The following is a 20,029-nucleotide window of genomic DNA, read 5'->3' as shown; positions in this document are numbered from 1 at the left end:
TTACAAATTATTTTTTTTCCAGTTTCCATCTTTTTTTTTTTAAGCCTGAAGAAAATAGAAAGTGTAAAGATGGTTTTAAGGCCTAATCCATATTATAATTATATTAAATAGTCCTTTAAGTTTCATGTATTTGAAACTGTGAGGTGTTTCTTTTCACTTAAAGGTCACACCTATTCTTCTTTGTTTAATTTACTATAGAAAAATAGAAATATTTCAAAATACGACAGAATAGCATGTAACACATCCCCTCTTGTACTTATCATCTTAACAATTTTGAATTTGTAGCCAAACTTGTATGTATATATACACACCCCACCTCCTCTTGCTCCCTATTCCCAGTATTATTTTGAGAAGAATGTGTTTTCTGCTATGGGGCAGTGAGTTCTATAGCTGTATTTGGCTTAGTGTTTTTCAGGTCTTTAATTTCTTTATTGATTTTCTGTATAGTTGTGGTTATTTTGGTAGAGTCAGAATCTTGCTCTCTTGCACAGGCTGGAGTATGATCCTATCTCACTGTAACCTCACACTCCTGGGCTCAAGTGATCCTCCTGCCTCAGCCTCCCAGGTAGCCAGGTCTACAGGCATGTGCTACCATGTCTGGCTAATTAAAATTTTTTTTTTTTTTTGTAGAGACAAGGTTTTCATTATGTTGCCCAGGCTGGTCTCAGACTCCTGGCCTCAAGTATCCTCCTGCTTCAGCCTCCCAAAGTATTGGGATTATAGGCCTGAGCCACCGTGCCCAGCCTAGTTGTTCTACGCATTATTGAAAATGGGATGTTGACATCTCTGTTACTCTTATATGATCCATTTGTTCCTTCAGTTCTGTCAGTTTTTGCTTCATGTGTTTTTGGACTCTTATTAATTGTATATATTTTTTATAATCGATAGGTCTTGATTGGCCTTTTTATTGTAACATGTATTTCTGTCTGTAGTAACAGTTTTTGTTTTAATGCCTATTTTCAGTTTGATATTAGTATAGCCACTCCAGCTTTCTTTTTGGGTATTTGAAATTTTAAAAAATGGTATTTGGCCAGGCATGGTGGTTCACGCCTGTAATCCCAGCACTTTGGGAGGCCAAGGCAGGCAGATCGCTGGAGCCTAGGAGTTTGAGACCAGCATGGGCAATATGGCGAAACCCTCTCTCTACTAAAAATACAAAAAATTAGCCAGGTGTGGTGGTACACACCTGCAGTCCCAGGTACTTGGGAGGCTGGGGCTGAGGCACGAGAATTGCTTGAACCCAGGAGGCTGAGGTTTGCAGTGAGCCGAGATGGCACCACTAAACTCCAGCCTGGGTGACAGAGCAAAACTCTCTAAAAGAAGAAGAAGAAGAAAAAAAAGATGATATCTTAAAATTTTTTAAAAATATTTTTTCTGCCAATCTCTTTTTTTTTGATTGCAGTGTTTAATCTATTTACATTTAATGCAGTTATTATAAAGTAGGAATTATGTCTGCATTTTGCTATTTGTCTTCTGTATGTCATGTCCTTTTTGTTTATTTCTCCATTACTACTTTCTTTTGTGTTACATATATAATATACCATTTTAATTACCTTAAAAAAAAACCTATTTTTTCACTTACTTTCTTAGTGGTTGCCCTAGAGATTACAAGTAACATCTTAGAACAATTTACTTTGAATTAACATCAATTTAATTTCAATGGCATTACAAAAACTTTGCCCCAATTATAGCTCACCATCCCCATTTGTGCTGTTGTCACACATTACATCTTTACAAATTGTAAACCCATCATTGCAGTTTTATAATTAATACTTTATATAGTTAGTTGTCTCTTTTTTTTTTTTTTTCTTTTGAGACAGAGTTTTTCTCTTCTCACCCAGGCTGGGGTACAGTGGTGCAGTCTCGGCCCACTGCAACCTCCACTTCCCAGGTTCAAGTGACTGTCCTGCCTCAGCCTCCCGAGTAGCTGAGATTACTGGCGCCTGCCACCACACTGGTTAATTTTTTTTGTATTTTTAGTAGAGATGGGATTTCACCATGTTGGCCAGGCTGGTCTTGAACTTCTGACCTCAGGTGATCGGTGTGCCTTGGCCTCCCAAAGGGCTGGGATTAGAAGCGTGAGCCACCCACACCCAGCCTAGTTAGTTGTCTTTTAAAATCAGATAGAAGGAAAAGAGTTACAAGAATGCATTTATACTGTTTTTATATTCACTTACTGTATTATTCCATGGGTGCTCTTATTTCTTCATGTGATTTGAGTTACTATTTTATGTCCTTCCATGTCTGCCCAAAGGACTCTCTTTTAGCATTTTATTTTGAGGCAGGTCTGCTAACAACGTACTCTCTATTTTGGCTTAGCTGGCACTGTCTTAATTTCATCTTCATTTTTGAAGGAAAGTCTTAATTTCTTTTTTTCTGTTTCTCACATGGGGTAATGTCAATTGGCCTATCTTCAGATTTGCCAGGTCTCTCTTCAGGCTCATATCTGCTGCTGAGCCTCACCAGTGATTTTTTTTTTCATTTCCGTTATTACAGTTTTCAACTCTAGAATTTCTATTTCACTCTTTAAAAAATGTCTGTTTTTAAACAGCATTTCTGTTTCTATTGATATTGTTTTCGACCTTTCTTTTTAATTCTCTAGGCAGATTTTCTTAACTCTTGTAAATATTTGTAATAGCTGATTAACATCCTTGTCTTATAAGCCTACATACTAGACTTCCTTAGGGATGGTTTCTGTTACCTGCTTTTTTTCCTATGTATACTTCATACTTTTTTTTTTGTTTTTGAGATGGAGTTTTGCTCCCATCACCCAGGCTGGAGTGCAGTGGCGCGATTTTGGCTCACTGCAACCTCCGCCTCCTGGGTTCAAGCGATTCTCCTGCCTCAGCCTCCCGAGTAGCTGGGATTACAGGTGCCCACCACAATGTCCAGCTAATTTTTGTATTTTTAGTAGAGACAGGGTTTCACCATGTTGGCCAGGCTGGTCTCGAACGCCTGATCTCAGGTGATCCACCTGCCTCAGCCTCCCGAAGTGCTCGGATTGCAGGTGTGAGCCACCGTGCCCAGCCTGCTTTTTGGTTTTCTATATGTCCCATAATTTTTCCTTTGAAAAATTGGACATTTTAAGTCATATGGCAACTCTGGAAATCAGATCTCCCCTCCCAGCCATATGTTGTGTTTGCCGCTGCTGTTGTATTTGCTTGTTTAGTGACTTTCCTGTACTAGTTATCTGAAGTCTGTATTCTTTGTCATGTTATGTGATCCTTGTCATGCTATGTGTAGTCTCTACTCCTTTAGCTTAGTGGTCAGCTAATGATTGAACAGAGATTTCCTTAAATGCTTTGAGCCTGTAAGTCTACCAGCCTTTGTTGATGGGCTGGGTGTGTGTGTTGGGGCATGTTTCAATGCTCTGGAAGGCAGTTGACAGCTCAGCCTTAACTTTCAGTTCCTGCTTGCACAGTTCCTCAAGGTCTTTCTCAGGCTTGGACAGATGACAGTGACTCTGACAGTGAGTCTAAGAGGCAGGCCCAGAGATCCTCTCCTTCTGAGCGTGAGACAGAAGAGTCTGATGATGACAAGAAGCCAAAGCACAGAGGGTGTCCCAGGAGCGTGCGGAAGGACCCTTTGAGATCTTTCCTCTGCATGGATGCAGACCTGCACATGTCAGAGCTTTTCAGAGTATCTGTCCTATGAACATCTTTCCTCCCAGTTTTTCTTTTTGTCTTTGTTCAACCTTTTGTTATTTCCAGTTGGTAATGTTGTCTCAGGCCGTCATGGTGTTAAATCTTTGCATCTAATTGTTTTTGACCGATGAATTGTGGACAGGGCTATTCACACAGAGTGAGTTCTGGGTCAGTCCAATAAAGACAAGCCTGAGAATGGAGCTTCTCAGGGTGCTGTTAGCCAGGTCCAGTCATTCTGTGGGAATAGGGCTTTTGGAGAACTCTCAACCTCTTCTTCACCCTCCCAGTGGCTGCTATGCTGCTGGTTGCACAGCTATTGTAGTTGCAGAAGTGTTAGTTTTCAAGGCTGTCATGCAGCTGGGGTTAAGGAGGTGGGAATAGTGCAAGTTAAAAAATGCCTTGAAGCTTGCTGAACCATTTTCTTGAATAAATTTCTTAGATGGCTGCACGCATTTGGTTAATTTCCAGAGTTGTGACAATACTGATTGTGACAGTTTATGCCGGCATTCCTATTGCTTTTATGGAGGAGCAGATTTTCACAGACCCTTAGTCTGCCATTTCGGAAGTGTTGTTATTTAGACATAAAATATTTCAGTGTGTGTCAAGAAGGAGAAATGCAGAGTTAAGGAGTAATCTCAGTTTTATGTTCATATATAATACTTTGCTAACCCTTGTATCTGTGCTGTTCCTTTAATGTTGTTTTTAGCTATTGTTATATTCAGTCCCATTTTATTCTGTAGCCATGTCTTCTCATTTCCATTTTTCCCTTAGTATCTGTCCTTACATGGTTATATAACCCAATTATCATAGTAATTTGGCATATTACATGATGCCCTTGATGTGTCATGAAGTCCTGGTTTTTAGTGGAAAGTACTGGTGACCAGCCTGTAGGAATGGGGATGATGGCATTAGGGTAGACACTTGCGGGAAGATAAGATTGGATTTTTGGGAGGAGAGGTCAGTAGAGTTTCCAAAATTGTTTGCCTAAGAAGTTTTAAATCATATTTTACTTTGCCTTATTCCAAAACTATTTGAGACAGTCAAAAAAATCTTAACAGCTGAAAAATCATTGGTTTTCTAATAACGAAAAATATGGTATTGAAGGTAACAGTGGTGAACTGAATATGCTGATGAAACGATGTAAGGGTTTATCACAATAGAGTCGTGATGATTGAATCCTTTATGACACAGTGAAGTCTATAAACTTGTACCTTCTAAAAAGGATATTAGAGCTAAGTCACAGTTCTCTAGCATATATCTAAGCAGGTTTATGGACGGTCACTGAGAATAAAGTTGATCTTTAATTTGAATAGATTTTTAGCAGTCATTATTTTAAGTTGACTAGTTTCAAAGACATTCAACATTTATTCATTTTTTCGGTAGTTGCAAGTATTGAGTCCACTCTATTTTTGACAATTTGCATGGCTCATATGTCATCACAGGATATGCTAGCATCAACATAACTAAAGTAAGTCTCTGTTTTTTAAATATGTTTTATTGATCCTATTCTTAGGTTCATCAAGGCTTATAAGAAGTTTGGTCTCCCTCTTGAACGGTAAGTTCAGTATAATAGTCCCTTATCATCTTCTTTTTTGCTTTTATTATATAGTACGTTCTTTTTTGGTAATTTTTTCCATTTAATACTAATGCTGGAAACATTTTTTTTTCTGGAAGCATTCATTTACAAACATTTATATGTTGGGTGCCTGTTGATTCATGTCCCTCTGCAGAGGGATGGCAAAGATGATAAAGACGGGCCATCCGTAAAAAGACTTTCACCTTTGTGAGGGAGATAAAGCAAGTATATTCAAAACCATAGTTTGTGAAATAATTTCCAGAGAGATGTTCATGTAACTCCAGTTGAAAAGAATGTATGTAGTTATTATTTGTATCCTAGTTCTTAGATTTAATAATGTCAAAGGTAAAAGGCTCTTTATGATTTTATAATCTTCTGCTAATTAGCAGGATTTTATGAGGATTAAATACAAAGGACTTACATAGCCTTGACTATAAAAACTTCCAAAAGGGTAGCTGTTGTTACTATTCTATAAGCATTTAGAAAATAATTCAGAAGGTGGATTTTAACAGAAGACTCTGTTTTAAATAGTTTGATACTTAGCTTCCTATAAAATCTAAAAAGCCCTAATTTAAAGGAAATATTGGGCTCCCTTCTCTTTCTTCTGATAAACTTCTCGAGTGGGTGAAAATTACAAGCCTGTATTTGTTTGGTCCTCTCCATTTGGAGAGGAGGTAGTGATGTGTAGCATTAAGCCACAGCAAAGCCAAGAAAGTCAGTTGCATCTTTCCAGGACTATTGCTGACCACCCAGGAGTAGACTGCCTGTTTTTGGGCCAGTTACCGTAAAAGGCAATAGGATGTGGAAAAGGGGGCTTGACACCTTTTGACAGCCTGTTTTGTAGCTGTTAATGTAGTTGTGTGCTTCATATGACATGGAGATCAACTAAACATATAGTAGAAGTAACTATACTCTGCTTCTAGGAGCATTGCAATGAACGAAAGTAGGTTGGAGAAAGGAAAGTGAACACAAAGAAGCAAGCTAGTACAGATGGTGTTCAGGCACTTCACCTGCTGCCACTAACAGCCAATTTATTTAATAAAGTTTGATTTCCTTGTTTCTTTCTTTCCTCTCTGTTTTTTGGAATTATTTTGTTTTGTGGAATATTGAAGACGCAATTCTTTATGATGGAAAATGAATGTGTTAGCCTTCAGTCAATGTCCAGGGGTTCTTGTTGGAGCCTTAGAATGACCACTAAAGGAACGCAAAGAAAAGTGTCTTTGCAGGAGAAGATTATATGAGGCCTAGAGGCATCTCATGACATTTAAGAAGAGTGGGCACAGGGTCCTAAAGTGTCCCCATATTTGTTCCTCCTCAGGCTGGAGTGCATAGCACGTGATGCTGAGCTGGTAGATAAGTCGGTGGCAGATCTGAAGCGCCTAGGTGAACTGATCCACAACAGCTGTGTGTCAGCAATGCAGGAATATGAAGAGCAGCTGAAAGAAAATGCCAGTGAGGGTAAGTGAAGTTGGCTTTAGTGAGTCTTCGCAACCTGGCACTCGTGGACTGGATTTCTGTTGCTAAAGGGCGTTTTAAGGACAGACTTGAGGACCACACATGCCTAGTGCTTTCAGGTGTTTATTCTGAGCTGCGTTTCTGTGAGCTTTGATATTCTAGGCTCCTACAGGTCTACTCACAAATGAAGTTGATTTGCAGAAGGTGTAGAGTGAAGAAAAAGATGAAATGGTTTCTTTTTATGTTGCCATAGAAAGTTTAAATTCGTTGGAGTGATGTAAAAACCCAGGGGCAAAGCTTGGTGGACACCTCTGTATTTTGGCTGCAAATAAGAGGTGTTACAGATCACAAGCATTGTTAATTATCTTGGATATATATTGTGCGTTATGGCAAACACAGAGGATTTAGAGAATTAATTGGAATAAAATATTGGATGAATATTGTAAACATTTTTGTTACACTGAGATTTTCATGCCACTAGAATTTGTTCTCATTGGATTGGACATGCAGTGTGTTTTCTCTTCGACACCAGAAAGTGATTTTTCCTGTCCTGTGTGGTAGCTTTAAAAGCAAGAGGTATAGGAATGCTTGTGAGGAGAGAACTCTGAAGTAGTTATTGGTAAGGACACCCTCATAGTGAACTTTAAAGAAATGAGAGAGGCCAGGTGCAGTGGCTCATGCCTGTAATCCCAGCACTTTGGGAGGCTGAGGCCAGAGTATCACTTGAGCCCAGGAGTTCAAGTTGAGTCTGGGCAATATATAAGTGAGACCTTGTCTCTACAAAAAGTTTAAAAATTAGTCCAGAGTAGTAGGATGCACACCTGTAATCCCAGCTACATGGGAGGCTGAGGTGGGAGGTTTGCTTGAGACTAGGAGGCAGAGGCTGCAGTGAGTTGAGATCATGCCACTGTACTTCAGCCTGGGTGACAGAGCGAAACCCTGTCTCAAAATATAAATAAATTAATTAAAAAATAAAGAAATGAAGTTATTATCATTCTACTTCTCCAGACTGTGGTTTATCTGTGCCATTTCTGCATTTTTTTTGGGCAGCCTTTACTTAGCTAAGGCTACCCTTCTGCAGCTTTGTTGAGCTGTGGTTAAATTTTCAGGCTCCAGAGAAAGAGGCAGTCAGTTATCTGGAATTTTAGTTCTACTACTTCCTAGTTATAAGACTTTGGGCAAGTTGTATCCCTTCAACTATCTCATTTGCAAAATAGAGTAATAATATCTACTTCAAAGGATTTGGATAGTTGAATAATTCCATACTTGTAAATTGTTTAGCAATAGTGTCTAGCTTGCAGTGTTAGCTATTACTAAGAAGTGAGTATTTGTGCTTTGGAATTTTCTTTTTTTCTTTTTAAGGTTATTATTGAATTTGATATAATTTAAAAATATCTTCAAGAGAGTCAAAACTTATTTTAAGATATGTTCTTTTTTGTAAAAGACAAATAACTTGTATGGTTTGCAAAATGATCTGAATATGTGCTTTTATAACATTCAGAATACACCCAAAAGTAAACTTGAGGTTTAATGTACAGTATGTTTTCTATGTAATTGTTTTGAATAAGTAATACGTCTACATGGCTTTAAACTGAAAAACGTATTCCTATTACTTCTTGATGCTTTTGAGAAATGAATAATGTTTTCTCCCTTTTAAATGGTAGTACAGCATGCACACTTTTCTGTGCTTGCTGTTTTTATCTCATAGTATCCTGTGGAGCTGTTTTCTTACAGCAGTTCCTTCTCCCCAAAATCCCTCTTTTTCTTTTGTGCATGTCCACATTCTGGATCTGGCTGATTGCTTCTTCTTGGTATTAGCTTATTTCCTCACACCTGTATTTCCTGTAAACTGGTATTCAGCGTATTCTGAATCTAGGCTGACATTTCTAGATCAAATGGAAGATTATTGATACCTCTTTTCCCTTAGGTTGAAATTTTTGTTTCTAAAAATGTTAACATAATTACATATTTGCTTTATCCCAAACATGTTTCCAAATATCAATACCAGTCTTACTGTTAACAAAAAAACGCTCAAATGCAAAGTGTGATTTCTTTGCATCTCTTTTTGATGTTAGAATGTATCACACTAACAATATACAATCAAAATATATTTTTAAATTATTCAAAGTTACTCTTTTCTCTGTGTGGTTAATGCCACCAACTTAATAATATAGTTAGACTCTTGTTTTCATTTATTTTCAATACTTAGGGATTGCTTTTCTCATTTTGATTCGATTTAATTTTTGTAATTATGTAAAAACATTTACATGGTTCAGAGTCACAACTATAAAACAAAGTACATTTGGAGCGTCTTGTTTTCATTTTTTGTTCCCCAGCTGCCTTCTCTTCCTCCTTAATAGGTCACTGTTTCTATTAGTTTTAAGTTTATCTTTGATTGTTTCTTTTTAAAATTTAAGTGTGTGTGTGTGTGTGTATTTTCCTTCTTACACAGAAGAGAACATACTCTTTGGCACCTGCTTATTTTCGTGACTGAGATAAATTCATATCATCATGTAGAGATATCCTCTTTCCCTTTACAGTTGCAAAGTATTCTACCATGTAGATAGATGTCAATTCACACTTCCCCCCTAGTATTTAATATTTGGGTTGTTTTTGGTCTTTCGTTATTATTAAGAAAGCCGCAATGAATAATAATCTAATGAATATACCATTTCATATCTCTGCCAGCGTATCTTTGGGATAAATTTCTAGAAGTGGGATTGCTGGGTCCTGGGAAAATGTGTGTATACTTTGCTTCGATATCCCCAAATCCTTCTGTATAAGTCTGGTTCCATTTGCATGGTCACCAGTAATGTTTGTTGGTACCTATTTACAAGCCTCACAAACAGAATATATTGCTAAACGTTTGGAGTTTTGCCAGTTTGATAGGTGAGAAATCGTATTTCATTTTTCTTTTAACGAACAAAAGGTTGTACATGTCTAAGGGTCACTTGCATTTTGTTCTATAAAGTGTCTATTCATGTGTTCTGCCCATTTTCTATTGAAAGGAGTTTTCCTCTCACAGGTAGCATTATCTCACGGATTTCAAGTTGGACTATTTGGTTGGGGTTTCGTTTTTACTTCTGTGATCATTTTAATTTGAAATTTGGGTTAGGGTAACTTTTTTTTTTTTTTTTTTTTTTTTTTTGAGATGGAGTCTTGCTCCATCTCCCAGGCTGGAGCACAGTGGTGCAATTTTGGCACAGTGGCGCGATCTCGGCTCACTGCAAGCTTCACCTCCCGGTTCACACCATTCTCCTGCCTCAGCCTCACGAGTGGCTGGGACTACAGGCGCCCACCACCACGCCCGGCTAATTTTTTGTATTTTTACTAAAGAAGGGGTTTCACTGTGTTAGCCAGTATGGTCTCAATCTCCTGACCTCGTGATCTGCCTGCCTCGGCCTCCCAAAGTGCTAGGATTATAGGCGTGAGCCACTGCGCCTGGCCGGGTTAGTGTAATTTTCTTAAGCCACCACTTGTTCATCATTTGACATGTGTTAGATATGAACTTAAGCCCATGTTTTTTCAGTAATAGTGTTGTGAAGATCAAGTTCATTTTTAAAATACTTGAGAGTTTTTTGACCTTCTCTAGTGGGATGGGTAGGAAAACAAAAAGAGAAACCTTCAGCACTAATATTATACCCTCAGAATCTACTTTTGTTAATTTGGAAACAAAGTAGTATAAAACAAACAGGAAGATTAAAATACAACTGTAAACATCAGTGAATTAAAAAAAATTCCAAATCTTAAAAAACCAAATGTTCAAAGGTTATTTTACAGACAGTTGAGAAAAAAATTTGTCTTATAGATTATATCTTCAAAATAACAATAAGCCAGAGATATATTCAGAGAGACTAAGAGGTCAGGGTTCGTTGATACATGTTTTCTGTGAAACTTCTGCAGATTTTCATTTAACTAATGTGAAATTGGTATTTTTCAGGAAAAGGACCAGGGAAAAGGAGAGGTCCAACAATCAAGATATCCGGAGTTCAGGTTAATGTGAAATCCATTATCCAACATGAAGAGGAGTTTGAGATGCTGCATAAATCTATCCCTGTGGACCCTGAAGAAAAAAAAAAGTGAGTATATTTTGTGTACCTGCTTAGATGGTCGTACCATAAGAAAATAGATTTGAAATTAGACTTTGTGTAGTTACACAGTGTTTTTACTGTCTCTTCTTTAACATACCAAGAAGGCCCCTCTTCTAATGTCGTCCTGTTTTTAAACTTTCTTTAGATACTGCTTAACCTGTCGTGTCAAAGCTGCACATTTTGATGTAGAGTGGGGGGTGGAAGATGATTCTCGCCTGTTGCTGGGAATTTATGAACATGGCTATGGAAACTGGGAGTTAATTAAAACAGACCCAGAGCTTAAATTAACTGACAAAGTAAGTAACCCTACCATGCTAGAGATTTCTAGAAGATTTGTTGTGTAATATTTTCACATTGATCACTTATTTCTAACTATTTTCGAGGGGGCATCAAATTAGAAATTAGTACAGTCATTCTTGGAAATACTTCCATCTTTAGTGGATTGTGGCACTGTTTCACAGATGAAGATAAAGGGAAAAGACAGTAGCCAGGTGAAATTTTGGGGAAACTATAGGAGAAATCTTAAAATTCTGGTATTTAATTATAGGTCAGATTTCATTACAATAAATACCCAGGTGAGTTTGTTAATGATAAAAAGCATTCCTTGGCCTTAGTCATTGGCCCTTTGTTTAAAAGTACATTTGAAACAACCGTATTTCACTTCCTCCCGTAAAGATTGAATGTCACCTTGGTATTCTTTGTAATGGAATTAAACATTTGCTGTTCTTCTCCCACAAAATCGAGCCTCCCACCCTATCTGTTGCAAGTAGCAAGGCCATGCTTGGAGCTGTAAGCAGGGAAGGCTGACCGGCTCAAATTTTGGTAGGATTTGCTCCATGTTGTGCTCCTGGCACGTTCAACAGTGCTCATCCCATCTGGGTTTTAGGAGGGTGACAGCACCCAGCCTTAAGCACTGAGACCAGATTCAGTCTGGCAAGAGGCCCAATTGTTGTCGCAAGGAACAGATCATGTCCTGGCGTAGCTCAGTGCTCTCCGGCAATGCTCTAAGAAGCATTTTCAATCTAAAACGAAGCTTTAACCTAGCTCCAGGGATTCCCTGCTCCTGGAAGGAGGAAATCCACGACGGCTGGGATGCTCTAGCAGATGAAGCCACAAGCCCCTCCTACCTGAGTTGTTCTACCCTGTTAACAGCACAGGTAGGAGCCATTGGGAGAGCTGGATTTCTCCATCCCATTTTGTAAAATGAGAACGGCTCGTGAGGGATTTTCAGTGACTGGGAGCCATGGACATGAGATAGGATCTGAGGCTTTATCTATATTTTGGGTGGTTGGGGAGGGAAAGGACTGTGCTCAGTTTTTGTTGTCTCTGTTTATCCTGATCCACTAACCAGGATGTGGGTGGTGGCGGGTGCTTCTCTTCCTTTCTTGTTGAAGATTCTGCCGGTGGAGACAGATAAAAAGCCTCAGGGGAAGCAGCTACAGACCCGAGCGGATTACTTGTTGAAGCTGCTCAGAAAGGGTCTGGAGAAGAAGGGGGCTGTGACAGGTGGGGAAGAGGTGAGTATGCTGCCAACTGGTTGTTTTTCAGGGGCCTGAGGCTCCTACCCTGCAGAATTAGGTAGGAAGAGAGAGGCCCTCTCTGGGCACTGCACAGAATGTCACCTTCTCACGGGCAGATGTTGTTTTTGAGGTTCCAGTAATGATGGTTTGTTTGGTAATAATAGAAATGTTCATTTAGGCCTGGCACGGTGGCTCACGCCTGTAATCCCAGCACTTTGGGAGGCCGAGGCGGGCGGATCACAAGGTCAGGAGATCAAGACCATCTTGGCTAATATGGTGAAACCCCGTCTCTACTAAAAATACCAAAAAATTAGCTGGGCATGGTGGCACACGTCTGTAATCCCAGCTACTTAGGAGGCTGAGGCAGGAAAATGGTGTGAACCCGGGAGGCGGAGCTTGCAGTGAGCCGAGATCGGGCCACTGCACTCCAGCCTGGGCAACAGAGCGAGACTCTGTCTCAAAAAAAAAAAAAAAAAAAAAGAAATATTCATTTAAGACCACAGCATCTTGGCAGCTTTCTTACAAACCCATCCTTCTGAAATGTTGCTTCAAATTCATCCTCTTTGCTACCCAGTCCCACTATTCCACACATACTGTTACTGTTTCTTTATCCTACTTTCTCAATTTTGGAACATAGTTGCAGTTACTGCATTGAATACCTATGGTTTGCCTATTGTTATATCTGTCTCTGTGGTTCTTGTAATAATGCATCCCAGAGATAAAATTGACAGTTGGAATGCACAGTTAATTCAGAAACTAGACCTTCCTTGCTGTGTGAAATACCAACTAAATTCTCAGTGAACTCAGCTGAGCTTTATCTCCTTTTATTTCCCTAATTTATAATTTCAGTTCAGGCCCAGAAAGATGGAATCCCAGCTAAGAAATACAAGTTACACCCTGTACTAGCAGCCCGTGTGTGTGTTCTTTAAGTGCTCTTGCAGCTATGTCATTTATATTGATTTCCCTGTATTATTATAAGCAAAGCAAATTTGAGGAAAAAAACCCATAATACCACACCTCATTTTTTTCAAGTAATAGGGTCATAAGGCTCATTCTTCATATAATACATTGAGTATGCAATATATTATGTGTTAGGCTCTGGAAAGGCAGATTAGATCGTGTTATAGATCATATCTGATTAGGCAGATAAACAGTATTTTAACCTTTTCCTTATTATATGTAACTTGCTTTCAGGTTTTTTAATGTTACCATTATGTCTTTAATATATTATCTTTATTTGTATTTTTGTATACAGAGTGATTTTCCTTTTTTTAAAAAAAATTATGTCTTTAGGATGGATTGCAAAATATGGAGTCAGTAGGTTTAAGGAATATGGGTATTTTGGCTGGCGAGGTGGCTCACGCCTGTAATCCCAGAACTTTGGGAGGCTGAGGTGGGTGGATCACCTGAAGTCAGGAGTTCGAGACCAGCCTGACCAACATGGCGAAACCCTGTTTCTACTAAAGACACACAAAAAATTAGCCAGTTGTGATGGCATGTGCTTTTAGTCCCCCCCCTAGCTACTCGAGAGGCTGAGGCAGGAGAATTGCTTGAACCCGGGAGGCGGAGGTTGCAGTGAGGCAAGATGGCACCTTTACACTCCAGCCTGGGTGACAGTGCAAGACTCCGTCTTGGAAAAAAACAAAAAAGGAATACGGATATTTTAATGTGGTATAGGCTATGTATAAGGCCTATAGGTTTTTATTTGTTTTGGTTTGGTCTTGTCAGGTAAAATGAGTTGCACTCTTTTGATTTCCTTGGAATTTTCTTGTTTGAATTATATGGCTGCTACTGCTTTAAAGAGTCATCATGTTGTTTGGTTATGCTTTTGAGTGTCTTGATTTGTGCTTTAATCATCATTTTCTCTCCTTTTCCAGGCCAAATTAAAGAAGCGGAAGCCTCGGGTAAAGAAGGAAAACAAAGTGCCCAGGCTGAAAGAGGAGCATGGAATTGAGCTTTCATCTCCTAGGCATTCAGATAATCCATCAGAAGAGGGAGAAGTGAAAGTATGAAGTGGGGTTTCGGTTGAGGGTTATTTATTTATTTTAGCTATACTTGTCGTGCCAGCTGGAATAAAGTCATTTGAAATGTGTTTGGTTTATGAGTGGATTAAATGGAAATAGAATATGTAAGTCTTTGCTTAATCTGTCAGAGAGGATAGTTTAAGTCAGCAACTGCAAATTCGTACATAATGGAAGTAAATGAAAGGGACTATGAAATTTTTTGTTTGTTTGTTTTTGAGACGAAGTCTCGCTCTTGTCCCCCAGGCTGGAGTGCAATGGCACGATCCTGGCTCACTGCAATCTCCGCCTCCCGGGTTCAAGCAATTCTCCTGCTTCAGCCTCCCAAGTAGCTGGGATTACAGGCACCTGCCACCACACCAGGCTCATTTTTGTATTGTAAGTAGAGACGGGGTTTCACCATGTTGGCCAGGCTGGTCTCAAACTCCTGACCTCAGGTGATCTTCCTGCCTCGGCCTCCCAAAGTGCTGGGATTACAGGCGTGAGTCACCGCGCCCGGTCTAAAGTTTTCATTATAAATGGCGATTGACACGTAGCCTCATTCTTGGAAATGACGGGGAGTGGTCAGGACTGTGGTTAACCAGAGAGCTCATGCCTAATGTAAAGGGGGCAGCTGCTATGGAGTTCTGTTAACAAAACTCCTGTGGGTCAGGTTTGGCTTGCCAGTTTGTAACCTGTGGTCTAAGTAAAGTGAATAGTAAGTTGGTATCATTGAGTGTGCTATTTCAGTGACAACTTTATGGAATTTCTGACAGTGTAATTGTACTTGGATATGAGCTCCAAGAGGATCAGCAGTGCGTACAGGAACTAGCATGGGTTTGAGTCATACATACAGATATTTATTTATTTATTATTAGTTTTTTTTGAGGCGGCGTCTTGCTTTGTCACCCAGGGTGGAGTGCAGTGGCGCGATCTGGGTTCACAGCAGCCTCCACCTCCTGAGTTCAAGCATTTCTCCTGCTGCAGCCTCCCGAGTAGCTGGGATTACAGGCCTCCGCCACCACACCTGGCTAGTTTTTGTATTTGTATTTTTTTATTTATTTATTATTTATTATTTTTATTTATTTTTTTGAGATGGAGTCTCACTCTGTCGCCCAGGCTGGAGTGCACTGGCGCAATCTCGGCTCACTACAAGCTCCGCCTCCCAGGTTCACGCCATTCTCCCGCCCCAGCCACCCGAGTAGCTGGGACCACAGGCGCCCGCCGCTGCGCCCAGCTAATTTTTTTTTTTTTGTATTTTTAGTAGAGATGAGGTTTCACCATGGTCTCGATCTCCTGACCTCGTGATCCGCCCGCCTCGGCCTCCCAAAGTGCTGGGATTACAGGCGTGAGCCACTGCGCCCGGCAGTTTTTGTATTTTTAGAAGAGACAGGGTTTCACCGTGTTGGCCAGGCTGGTATCAAACTCCTGACCTCAGGTGACAGGTCTGCCTCAGCCTCCCAAAGTGCTGGAATTATGAGCATGAGCCACTGTGCTTGGCCAATACATACGTAAATTTAAACACTAGCAACCGAATCAGTTATTAGCTGACTGTGTATAGGTACATAATCTCTTTGGTACTCAGTTTCCATCCGTGAAATGAGAATGATAAAACTTATGTTGAAGGGTTGCTATGAGAATTAAATGAGAGGATATCAGTAGAGAGCTTCTGCCTCTACAGTTTTAACTGGTTATTACTGGAAAGTTTAGACTTCTCTGAGTGCCTTGAGGCTATTTGCTTGAAAACAAGCTTCTAAGTATAGACAGTGGTGAACCACTGGGGGCAGTGCTGCTTTTTCCAGAAAGTACATAAGTAGATATAAAATTTGTAGCAAAAATTCATAGCCCTATTTTGTTTCCTAGGATGATGGCTTGGAAAAAAGTCCAATGAAAAAAAAACAGAAGAAGAAGGAGAACAAGGAGAACAAGGAGAAACAAATGAGTTCTAGGAAAGACAAAGAAGGGGACAAGGAAAAAAAGAAGTCAAAAGATAAGAAAGAGAAGGTAATGGTGCCCTTCTGTTCATGCAGATATCCACAGCCTTTGCAATTCGCCGTTTGGATTTAGAAGTAGAATGAGATTTGAGGGCCCTGGAATAATTGTCTTTTTATGGGTATGTTCAAGAAGGATGGGTGGGGCTGTTGATGGGATACCTGCACCTGTCCTTGCAGAGAGAGGGTAACCTGCAAGTTTGGGGTGTTCTTTAAAAAAGAAGGCCTTTACTTGGTCTTTTATTACATATTTCAGGGGGAAATGTTTGAATGAGATAGGACAGGTGAGAGAAATCTGCATTTACATGTAAATACGAAATACATTCTCAGATTCATATTAGAGGAGCACAATCCACAACTGAATTTGAATACTTGAAGAGTTTGAGTCAAAAACAAATACTAGCAAGAGTTATTGGAATATAAATGGATGAAAAGCCTTGCTATTATAACCTTTACCTTAGGGGTTTTATGAAGTTCATTCTAAACCAAAGAATTCGGTACAGTGTTGCAGTGTACACTTGCTGACCTCTGAACACAGTAAAATCATTGCCAAAACACAAACAACTGCTATAATTCTAATATCCAGTTGATAACTCTAATAGATTTCTTGATAACTGCCTTTGAAACTTTTACTTTGAAATTTTTATCTTACTTTGAAATTTTATATTAAATATAAAATAAACTTCTATTTAAGAACAAATATAAAAATCAGATTAGGCTGTTTGGGTAGTCTTTTCTCCTCACTTAGCATTATATCACAACTTTCCAAGTGAATAATGTTAAAATCATTTTTACAGCCTTGGCAACATAGGGAGACCTCGTCTCTACAAAATAAAAACAAGCAAAAATCTAGCTGGGCATTGTGGCATGTGCCTATGGGCCCAGTTGCATGGGAGGCAGAGGTGAGAGGATTGCTTAGGCCCAGGAGCTCGAGGCTGCAGTGAGCCATGGTTGTGTCACACTTCACTCCAGCCTGGGCAACAGAGCAAGACCTTGTCTCAAAAAAAAAATCATTTTTAATAGTTGGGGAGGATTCTGTTTGGGTGTAACATGTTAGAAGCAATTTGAATTTCCCATTTTGAAATACTTTGTAATTTTCAATGTTAATAGACCATACTGTGACAAATAACCTGTGCATTTGTGCTCCCACAGAAAGACATTCTTTTTCTTAAAGTAAAATATTAAAAAAATAAAAACACAAAGAACAATTTTAGCAAACATCTGTTTATCCACTCTCCAGATATCACAACTGTTGTTAACATTTTTTCATGGTTACTACATTTTTTCATGGTTACTTTAAGTGGCTTTTTTTTTTTTTTTTTTTTTGGCGGGGCTAGGCTGGGGGGAGACACTGATATCTTTTGTATTTCATGAACATATGACTGATACTGTTGAAGCTGCCCCCTGTTCCTTTTCCCGGATTTTATTACTCTTCCTCTGTTCTCCCCATAACCACTACTGTGAAGTGGGTTCGAAACCTTCCTGTTCATGTTTTTATATTTGTAGTACATATTATAGTGTATATCCATATAACTATAAACAAAGCATACTGCATGCTTAAAAATGTACATGAAGTCAAGCCAGGCATAGTGGCTCACACTTGTAATCCCAGCACTTTGGGAGGCCGAGGTGGACAGATCACAAGGTCAGGAGTTCGAGTCCTGCCTGGACAACATGGTGAAACCCCGTCTGTACTAAAAATAAAAAAATTAGCTGGGTGTGGTGGCGTGCGCCTGTAATCCGAGCTACTTGGGAGGCTGAAGCAGAAGAATCTCTTGAACCCAGGAGGCAGAGGTTGCAGTGAGCCAAGATCATGACACTGCACTCCAGCCTGGATGACAGAGCGAGAATCTGTCTCAAAAAAAAAAAAAAAAGTACCTGAAGTAATTTTATATATTCATCTGCAACCTTTCCTTCAATATAATTGAGATTTATATAGATTTCATTTACAAGAATTTAGTTTATACAGATTCCTAAATCAAAGGGTATGCTGTTAATAAAAGTTGCTACATGATACTGTAGAAGAGTTCTGCCAATTTACAATCTTAACCTCTTGATGACATTTCTGTGCATTTTACGGATAAAGGAGTAGAAGCCCAAAAATAGCACTGATGAAACTGAAGTTATAATTGGGTACATTTAGAGATGGAAATGGGAATAATGTGTGAGTAAGCTGCTAATCAGATAGGTTTGTCTTCATGATGTTTTAGGATTTTATTTTACCTTTTTAAAAATAAACTGAGACCATCATATTTACCCATTGTAATAACATAGGTAAGAAATCCAAATTGCACGGTAGGATTGCACAAATGACAATGACTCCTTGTAACTCTTTTTTAAAAGCCTAAAAGTGGTGATGCCAAATCTTCGAGTAAATCAAAGCGATCTCAGGGTCCTGTCCATATTACAGCAGGAAGTGAACCTGTCCCCATTGGAGAGGATGAGGATGATGATCTGGACCAGGAGACATTCAGCATAGTAAGTCTTGAAATCGGGGGATGCCAGTGTCTGCAGCCACGGTGCTTGCTGTGGCTCTGCCTTTTATAGGTCCAGAAGGAGCTTCAGTTGAGCTAAGCAATAGTACATTACTTTGGAAACACATTGCTTACAATATTGGAAGACCATGTGCTCTTCAGCAGGCTGGCAGGAAGAGATTTTCTTGTCTTTTATTGAGGGGAAGTTTAAGGAGTGGATTTCATGTCTTGTGCTCCTAGTTAAGAGAGGCTCTAAGGGTCCTTAGAGGCATTTGGGAAAGAGAAGTGTTCACTGAGCAAATATTTATTGAATGTTTTCTGTGTTCCAGCCCCCAGAGTTACCATGTTGAATAGATAACTGTTTCTATCATTGTAAACTGTACATTTGAGTAGGGGAGTTAGGTAACTACACAAATCATGTTGGTGTTCCTCTGACAGGGCGCTGGAGGGGAGAGAGTGCATACTGTGGAGATCCTGGGAGAAGGGAATTTGACCTAGTCAGGGGATGCCAGGAGGGCTTGTGTAAGGAAGTGATGTTTGAGTTGGGTTCTGAAGGAAGAATAAAAGGTAACAGGAGAAGAGGGGAGGCCAAGGCGATGGGGAGCGAGTGCATGGACCAGGTCTTGCACGGGATTGGATACAGGCCAGTGTGTCCTCAAGGTCCCTTTGCCCCTGGCTGGAGCTGCAGGTATAGATTTCACTGTGCCACCATCCCTTCCCCACCTCTCTGTGGCTTCTTCTCCCCATACTTCCACAAATCTGTTAATCAAACAGCTCATTCAGGCTGAAAGAAAAAGTGGTTTTCTTCCAAATTTGAAAATACTTCCATCCTGTGGCAGCAAAGGACCCGGTTGACCCTGTCCTGTAACCTCTCTTTGACTTCTTTCTCTGAGTTTTCTAAAACCTATACATGTATGTATATAGATATTATTTTCTTTGCACTTATCTCTGTTTTCTAAAGTCTCTTTTTTTGCCTGTGAGCTCTCTGAGGACAAGTATTACGTTTTATATACAGTTCATTTAGATGCTAGAAGTATATCAATAAATGAGTAAATTGAATAAATGAATAAACTAATTACATAGCCAGCTAACCAATCTGTTTCCTAGTCTTTCTTATCCAAGTGTTTATAAGAGAAAATGATATCTAATGTTCTATGGTACCATGACATTTAAAAAATGCTCTTACAAATTACTGATTTAATCTTGTTTTTGTATTATGAAATCTTTAAAAGATGCAGAGAAATTTCAGGGATATAATAGTAATTGATAAATATACCA

The 20,029-nt window shown here is 39.4% G+C and overlaps 1 protein-coding gene across 3 annotated transcripts in view; it reads left to right on the top strand.

Moving 5' to 3' along the window:
* Positions 1–20,029, top strand: part of CHD2 (chromodomain helicase DNA binding protein 2) — a 146,162-nt gene that overhangs the window by 103,681 nt on the left and 22,452 nt on the right. For all 3 annotated transcript variants that reach the window (XM_063640073.1, XM_063640072.1, XM_063640074.1), the window contains 8 exons: positions 5,158–5,199; positions 6,539–6,678; positions 10,616–10,754; positions 10,912–11,062; positions 12,161–12,283; positions 14,164–14,292; positions 16,150–16,290; positions 18,621–18,755. In XM_063640073.1, coding sequence (XP_063496143.1) covers positions 5,158–5,199; positions 6,539–6,678; positions 10,616–10,754; positions 10,912–11,062; positions 12,161–12,283; positions 14,164–14,292; positions 16,150–16,290; positions 18,621–18,755 — 1,000 coding nt within the window. The remainder of the gene's footprint in view (positions 1–5,157; positions 5,200–6,538; positions 6,679–10,615; positions 10,755–10,911; positions 11,063–12,160; positions 12,284–14,163; positions 14,293–16,149; positions 16,291–18,620; positions 18,756–20,029) is intronic.

The sequence above is a fragment of the Symphalangus syndactylus genome, chromosome 5 (genome assembly GCF_028878055.3).
Source record: "Symphalangus syndactylus isolate Jambi chromosome 5, NHGRI_mSymSyn1-v2.1_pri, whole genome shotgun sequence".
Classification (NCBI taxonomy): Eukaryota; Metazoa; Chordata; class Mammalia; order Primates; family Hylobatidae; genus Symphalangus; species Symphalangus syndactylus.
This window is presented reverse-complemented; position numbering and strand designations above follow the sequence as displayed.